This window comes from Gambusia affinis, linkage group LG06, assembly GCF_019740435.1.
Source record: "Gambusia affinis linkage group LG06, SWU_Gaff_1.0, whole genome shotgun sequence".
NCBI lineage: Eukaryota > Metazoa > Chordata > Actinopteri > Cyprinodontiformes > Poeciliidae > Gambusia > Gambusia affinis.
In genome coordinates, this window is record NC_057873.1 from 10,078,205 (window position 1) to 10,086,072 (window position 7,868).

Sequence of the window (7,868 nt, forward strand, 5' to 3'; positions counted from 1 at the left end):
CGCACAACATACATACTGATGAGAAAAACAAAATCGTTAGCTTACTAAGCCTCTCTGCCTCTCTTCAGCCTCGGATGGACCAGTACTTCAATCAGATGGAGAAAATAATAAAGGAGAGGAAGACCACCTCCAGGATCCGGTTCATGTTACAAGATGTGCTGGACCTCCGACGGGTAAATCATCACACAGACATTCTGAATATCGATGCAGAAGCATGAATATCACAGTTAGGCCTCATGCAATTTAAAGGTTGTATTTTTACAAAGAGACAGCGCACCTACAGTAAATAAAATCCTGGCTAAAGCCCACATTGATCATTCTTTTTAAAGGTGAAACTATGTAGGGATACAGAGCTTTAGCGAAATACATTGTGACAAACTCCAGTCATTTCTATTAGGGTGTAGATAAGAAAATCTTTCAACAGTTTGATGTTTTCAGGAGAAATACAACTGTAACTTGTCATTTCTGCAAAGTTAGTCTTGGGGATTTAGGGCCACTTTGGACCTTCAATGAAGAGATTAATAGCCTGATATTTGATTCCTCCAGTTTCTGGGGGCTGACTTGTATTTGTAGCTGAAAACATTCTCGTTTTTGGGGGTGTTGTCATTTGTTGTTTATTCACTTCAAAATGTATTGTGAACATATAATGGACGTTCCTATTTTTGTTATTGATTTTTTTATCTTCATGTTTAATCACCTTTCATCCAATCTGCAACCAGATGGACCATTTGCTGTGGTGCATGTCGAAGTTACTGTCTCTGTTTAAACAGGAAGGTTGACGTCAGATTAATGGAAAGCAGGGCATGTCTGAATGAAAATTTTGCAAACGTACAATTATTGTTTGGTGTTGTGTGTGTGTGTGGTGTTAAATGTAGCCCTGCAGACATATGCACTGGTCTTGTAGCCCTGATCTGTGCAAGTCTCATATGAGGGCTTAGAGGGAAATATTTTTCTCAGCTCTTTAATGCAGGGCAGCTCCCGAACTCAGAGCTACTCTGTGCCATAGGCTGAGACAACAGACTGATCTTTTCTGTTTGCATTTTTGATTAATTTCACATGGGATTAATCAACTAATCCTCCCATTAGTATTGGCATATGTATATGGACTCACCATAAATTGTTTAAATCAAAACAAATTTGGTTTCTTTTGATGTCCAGTTTTTATGAAAGGGACTTTGTGAAGCCACTTCATTTGTTGAGCGTTTTGAATCCTCAGTTCTACAAAACCTGCAGGTTTTCTGCTTTTATAAGTTGCAGTGAGCAGCTCAAAGTCAAACTGGCACATTTTACTCTGTAATATAAATCCTGGGATGTTTCACCTACTTGGTAGGTTAGGTGGTTGAGCTCTTGTTTCTTGTAAGTTATTATTCAGTCATTAAAAAATACACTCACTGACAAAAAAAGAAGAAACGGTTCAGTGCGTATGTGATTTGGTTTGGTGTCAGCACCATGAGTGAAGCATTGTCTTCTGACCACCTGACAGGCAGTCAAAACAGTGAATAAAGTGTACCAGACATGGAAGGCCTGTAGACTCATTAGACACTACTATCAGTGGTTGGAATATGACGGAGGTCACATTGTGGGTTTGAAATTGTCTGGCATGTGGGGTCGACAGTTGTCATAATAATCTAATCTTTGGATGCAATAGGAATGGCCAACAAAAAACTTATACTGTCTTGTTAAGATATGATGTGGGCTGGGTTTTTTTTTTTAGTAAAGAGTGATAGAAAACTTAGTCATTTAAGCATAAAAAGCTCCAGAGTAGGAGTGTCCAAACTTTGTCACGTTGGTCAAAATCAACGAGTCAAAAGTTCTCACTGACCAAATAAAAATTAAGCAAATAAACTAGTCAGATTTTTTTTATTTTTTTTATTGAATGTTATTCTTTGTGGACCCAAAACTTAAAAAAAATATTTTGCATGTCTGGATTAAGTAAAGGGCATTTGATTTTAAATACTTTTGGGCTTGATTGAACAATTTGATTATAAGAACAAGATTTAGGTCACGTTCTCTAAAAACACTGGCTATATTTCTTTAGTCAAATTCAATAAATTAAATAGAAGCTGACTTGGGTGCATCAAAGCCTTCTTTTTTGTTGTTTAAGCTTGGTTATAAAATTATGAATGCTTTGTATTGTACTTTTAGAACAACTGGGTACCCCGGAGAGGCGACCAGGGCCCTAAGACCATCGACCAGATCCACAAAGAGGCTGAGATGGAGGAACACCGGGAGCATATGAAGGTGCAGCAGGCTCTCATCTCCAAGAAGGAGTCTGGTGGAGGAGGCCCAGGGGGCAGAATGGGGGAAAGAGGTTCCGGAGGCCGAGGTGGTCCTCACAACCCAGGCCGGGGAGCTCCGCCTCAGGATGAGGGCTGGAACACAGTCCCCATCTCCAAGAACCGACCCATCGACACCTCTCGCCTTAGTAAAATCACTAAGGTAAGTCTAAGCTCTGTAAAGTTTATGCCGCTCCACAACTATAGTTTAACAATCAGCTCCCTTATTTTCAGACTCCTGTTCTTGACTTCAACAATCAGCTACTTGCCCCTGGTGGTAAGGGCACCTGGGGCAGCTGGGGGAAGGGCAGCAGCGGTGGCACCAGTGCCAAACCTTCAGATTCTGGTATATTGATTATAAAAGGGACATCTGCATCTAATAATCTGAGGTATGTTCAAGTTTAAAATGAATTCTTGTCTCATGTTCACTTTATCTCCAGGTTCAGAGTCTGGAAACCGTCCAGCCACCAGCACTCTGAATAGGTTTTCTGCATTGCAGCAGCCTTCATCCTCATCACAAGAGTTGGATAGAAGGGTTCCTCAGAGGTGAGCAACAATTCCTGCTACCCAAGTCTTTAGTTCATACTTGAATAACAAGAGCAGTATAGGACTATAATTTTTCTCTAACTGTAATCTGGACAGAAATAGCTCAAGTCGAGAGCGCAGCGACCGCTTCGACCGCTCCGATCGAGGTGGCGATCGCTTCGACAGAAGGGATGAGCGAAGAGATGACCGAAACCGGATCCAGGTCACCAAACGGAGCTTCAGCCGGGAGAAAGAGGAACGAAGCCGGGAAAGAGAGCAACGCAGCTCAGCTGATCCGGTCCGCCGAGTGGCGAGCGTGACCGAAGAGCGAGACCGAAGCAGTAGCGAGAGAGCCAGGAGCAAAGAGCAAGGTGACGATGTGGTGGAGAATGAGAGAGAAAGCTGTGATATTCTGCCAGTGAAGTCGGTATTCAGTATTTTGGTTATTTATGCATCTGTTCTGTGCATAAACAGTGAAGCGGCAGGCAGCTGCCACTCCGCCACCTCAGCAGACCCCTGCTAAGCCTGCACTGACCGTTGCCGAGATGGAAAAGAAGTCGGCAGCCATCATAGAGGAGTACCTCCACATCAACGACATGAAGGTACTGCAACACAGAACACCTTTGTTTTATAAACTGGATTCTAATCCTTCATTTGTATCTTTTAATATTTCCAATTTCACTTCTGTTACATTTTAGAAATGATATAGGAAAAATAAATATGTCCTTATCAGCTCCTTGCATGGCTGTCCCAACAGGAAGCCCTGCAGTGTGTGCGGGAGATGAACAGCGATGAGCTGCTGTTTGTGTTCGTACGGCACGGACTGGAGTCCACCCTAGAGCGCAGCACCATCGCCAGGGAGCACATGGGCCAGTTGCTGCACCAGCTAATTAAGACCGGCATCCTCCCAACACAACAGTACTATAAAGGGTCCGTATGAAGAAGCTTAGCAGTAAAAGTTATTTCGGTTTGATTTTTAAAATTTGCAGATAAAACGGATTCAAAGAATCACCTCAGGTCCACAACATGGTGCTTTTTTCTGTTGATTAGAGATGCACTGACAGTGATTCCCAACATGACAGCAAGTCATGCTGAATGCTTCGAAAAATCAGAAAAACAGATGTCCACAAAACTGGAAGACCAAAAACTTGATTGTCTGAGGTCTTCCACAGGCTGGTTCCTGCAAGCGATCCGACAAAATCATTAGCTGGTCTATTTTCTCAGAATCTTTGTTAAATTTTGCTTTCCTTGTTCTAGAATGTTTAGCTTTATTCTTTTCCCCTTAAATAAACTTATATTTCAATGTCATGCCTCCAGGTTTCAAGAGATTCTGGAGGTTGCTGAAGACATGGCAATAGACATCCCCCACATCTTTCTCTACCTGGCAGAACTGATCACTCCCATGCTGCACGAGGGAGGCATTCCCATGGGAGAACTGTTCAGGTAAGAACCGCTCTTCTTTATTTTTTTTTGATAACTTTTTTGTTGTATTTTACTAAGTTTTTTATGTTCTGCTGTCCTCTGCAGGGAGATCTCTAAGCCCTTGATCCCAATGGCCAAAGCTGGAGTCCTGCTGGTCCAAATCCTCACTTTACTTTGCAAAGAAATGGTAAGAGCTACCTTCTGAGCTATAAAAACACACACTGGTCAAACTACACTAAAACAGGTGATTGAGCAACATAAACTGTCAATGTGTATCTATGAACAATAGTCCTGGTAAAATCTTTAATTACACTTCAAAACAACATGTGCATCTTGATTTCACCAGAGCCATAAAAAGGCTGGCACCATGTGGAGAGAAGCTGGCCTTCGATGGACAGACTTCCTGCCTGAAGACGTGGACGTTAACAAGTTTGTGACAGAGAAGGTTAGTCTGATCAGTGCATCATCATCAGACTTCAGAAAAAAATTTGTATCAGCTGATAAAAACCTAAAGGGTGCATTTCTTGTTAGCATGTAGCCACAAACTGTTGTATAGTCTTTTGTGATTTTATTTTATTTTTTTCTCGGAACAGCTTTGTTATTCACTGCTTCAATAATAAAGTAACTGAATAATTTAGAAGATCTGATGACCTTATTAGGTTATATAAATAGATAATTGGATATTTCTGCATAAGTCCTAGCTCTTAACTTCATGCTCCTCATAGGAGTAGACATAAACATTGAGTTATTAACTCCACTCCATTTTATGTGACTAATGTTTGTGGTTTCAGCTCGCAGTGTTTCCACTGCGATCTACTGGAGTCATGAAGCGAACTCCTCTGTAACCCTGGCGATGCATGCTGACCATAACGTTCCTCTTTCTGCAGAACGTTGAGTTCACTCTGGGCGAAGAGTCGGAGAAGAGCAGGAAGGAGATGAGCTCAGCAGAGCTGACCAAGCAGCTGGACAGACTGCTTCAGGACAAGGCGGACAATGAGAGGATCTTTGACTGGATCGAGGTTCGTGTCCAGCATCATCTTGATTTCAGTTCTAGACTTCTCTAGCTTGTTTTTAAAAACAACAGTGTAAATGCTGCTATGTTTTAATATGCTGTAGAGAAAAGAGCACTGATCCTGAAGGGCCACCAAAATATACATTTTTGAACATGTTGCTTAATTTTAAGTCAGCAGGGTTATTCCATCAAAAAATGCAGACATTTATACCTCTTTGGTTCATCTGTGGATGAATATTTATTTCTCTTTGTAGGCCAATCTAGATGAGCAACAAATGTCGTCTAGCATGTTCGTCCGGACTCTGATGACCTGCGTCTGTCAGTCAGCCATTATTTGTGAGTACTGATAAACAAGCCAATGAGTTTAAATTCCCTCTAAGCCAACCCCTGAGCTTGTTTCCCCTTCAGGTGAGAACCCATACAAAGTGGACGGTGAAGTAATCAAGCAGAGGGCCAAGCTGCTGCAGAGGTACCTGAAGGACGAGCAGAGGGAGCTGCAGGCTCTCTACAGCCTGCAGGCCCTGATGGTGCAGATGGAGCAGCCTGCCAGTAAGCTCCTCAAATCATCTTTCATTACCGCTTATTCTTACAAAAGTATTCCCACCCCTTTAATTTCTCAACATTGTGTCTTATAATCCTCTAGATTTTATAAGGATTTATGAAATTGTACAGTGGAATGGAAAACATACCTTTTTTCCCCCACAATTAAAAATCTTAAAGGGGTGACGAAACTTTGTATTTTGTATCACCCGAGTCAAAACTTGGATGCCCGCCATTTGCAAAATAGCTCAAGCTCATTTGATAGCATCTTAGAGCAAGTCTTGTCATAGATTCTTCAGTGGTTTCAGGTTTTCCCATCAACTCCTCTAAGCATGACTAACACCGCCTTTCAGAGGGAGGATAAGCAATTTCCTTTTTACCAGTTTTATGGAGTAAATGCATCTTTATTACCTGAGCTGTGGATTTCTGCATATTATCAAGAGTTAACCAGCTTTGTGACTCTTGATTTGTATTTCTTTACTTCTACGTCATTTATGCATGACTTGACCTCACATAAATTTGTGGTTGTCTTCTGACTAAATACTAAAAAGTTCAAAGCCATGAATGTTTTTGCATCCAATATTTATTCCCAGTTCTAAATGTAAAGTTAAACTTCCAACACTTTTGGTTCTGACAACTTTTTATCTCTACACTCCATCAGATTTGCTTCGGATGTTCTTTGACACCCTTTACGACGAGGATGTGATCAAAGAGGAAGCCTTCTACAAGTGGGAGTCCAGCAAAGATCCCGCCGAGCAGCAGGGCAAGGGAGTGGCCCTCAAGTCCGTCACTGCCTTCTTCACGTGGCTCCGGGAAGCGGAAGACGAATCCGATAACAGCTAAGAATGCTTCAGGGAACCTGGAGGCTCCTTGGAAGGGTGGGGAACGTTTGATGGACGATTCAGAAGCGCCTGATGGGGCAAAACCTTCTGCATAAACCGAAAAAAAGAGAAAAAAAATTCTTCAAATGGGAGAGATTGTATTATGGATCGAACATTCGGTCATTTTATTTTGTTCCTTTTTTCTTTTTGGGGTTTCTTGTAATTACCCCAGCAACAGAATGTCTTTTTTTCTCATAAGAAAACTACAGGATTAAATAGAGAGGATATATAAGAGACAATTGTTACAAGCTGTTGAAGATGGTGCAGTGAGGTTTGAGCTTGTTTGCGAATGGCTTTTTCCTCAACACAGCAACACTATTCAAATCGTATTTGCCTAATAAGCGTTTCAAGAGAAAAGCGAAATGTTGATCCCATCTATATTTTTGATGAATTCATCTTTTATCATGTAGGCCGGCCGCAGCAGCTCAGTGCGTCCGATCTGCATGGTGGGCTTATGTAGATGAGTAGCTTTTTGTTATTTCCAGTGTTGGCTGAATGAATCGAGTGTTTCCTTTTTTTTATAATAAAATAACAAAACTACAAAGAGAAGCGGCGAGGGACGTCTGGCACATTTCAGACATTTCAGTGATGGTTCTGAACATTAGGCTTGACACGGGACAGTATCATTGAGGAAAGATTTGATGGACTCTACTGCACCTCTGGTGGCGGGAGGATGACGATGCTTCCTGCAAAGACCCGCTGAACCCGCATCCCGACCTGCCGATGCAGCCGCCTGGCTCGTTTCCTTCGCTTCAGAAACAAAACTATGGACTGAGAAAGAGCTGGTTCGCAGCTGCAATCCCCTCCAGAGCTTGTCATCGGATTTTAAAAAGAAAAATATCAGATAAAACTTGAATAAAGCATATAGAGAAAACAAAATCACTTTGAGATAGGACTTTTAAGAAAAAAAAAAAAAGTTTAACTGCAAATTCTAAGGCCTTTTGTTGCTTCCATGAGTGGAATTTCAGGAGAGCTCTGTAAATACAAGATGGCTAGTTTTTCCTGTTTTTTCAAAGAAAAGATGCTAATGTAACCCCTCTCCTCTGAAATGAAGCTTCAGTTTTTCCCTGTATTTATATTTTTCTCTCCTCAGCTGGCAGAAGGTGCTTGTAATTATCCAACCCACTGATTACAGTTTAATTGAAAATGTGTAAATACTTTTTTGCTTTTCTTTATTAAAAAGATATTTAATTAAAGAAAAATGAAAATGGA

The 7,868-nt window shown here is 41.4% G+C and overlaps 1 protein-coding gene across 11 annotated transcripts in view; it reads left to right on the plus strand.

Annotated features, from left to right (window-relative positions):
* LOC122832645 (eukaryotic translation initiation factor 4 gamma 1-like) overlaps positions 1-7,868 on the plus strand; it is a 35,142-nt gene extending 27,274 nt beyond the window's left edge. For all 11 annotated transcript variants that reach the window (XM_044119600.1, XM_044119601.1, XM_044119602.1 and 8 more), the window contains 14 exons: positions 69-173; positions 2,146-2,439; positions 2,511-2,622; positions 2,717-2,822; positions 2,919-3,172; positions 3,276-3,403; positions 3,559-3,731; positions 4,119-4,244; positions 4,329-4,410; positions 4,570-4,668; positions 5,111-5,242; positions 5,490-5,571; positions 5,644-5,784; positions 6,437-7,868. In XM_044119600.1, coding sequence (XP_043975535.1) covers positions 69-173; positions 2,146-2,439; positions 2,511-2,622; positions 2,717-2,822; positions 2,919-3,172; positions 3,276-3,403; positions 3,559-3,731; positions 4,119-4,244; positions 4,329-4,410; positions 4,570-4,668; positions 5,111-5,242; positions 5,490-5,571; positions 5,644-5,784; positions 6,437-6,618 — 2,016 coding nt within the window. In that variant the 3' untranslated portion in view covers positions 6,619-7,868. The remainder of the gene's footprint in view (positions 1-68; positions 174-2,145; positions 2,440-2,510; positions 2,623-2,716; positions 2,823-2,918; positions 3,173-3,275; positions 3,404-3,558; positions 3,732-4,118; positions 4,245-4,328; positions 4,411-4,569; positions 4,669-5,110; positions 5,243-5,489; positions 5,572-5,643; positions 5,785-6,436) is intronic.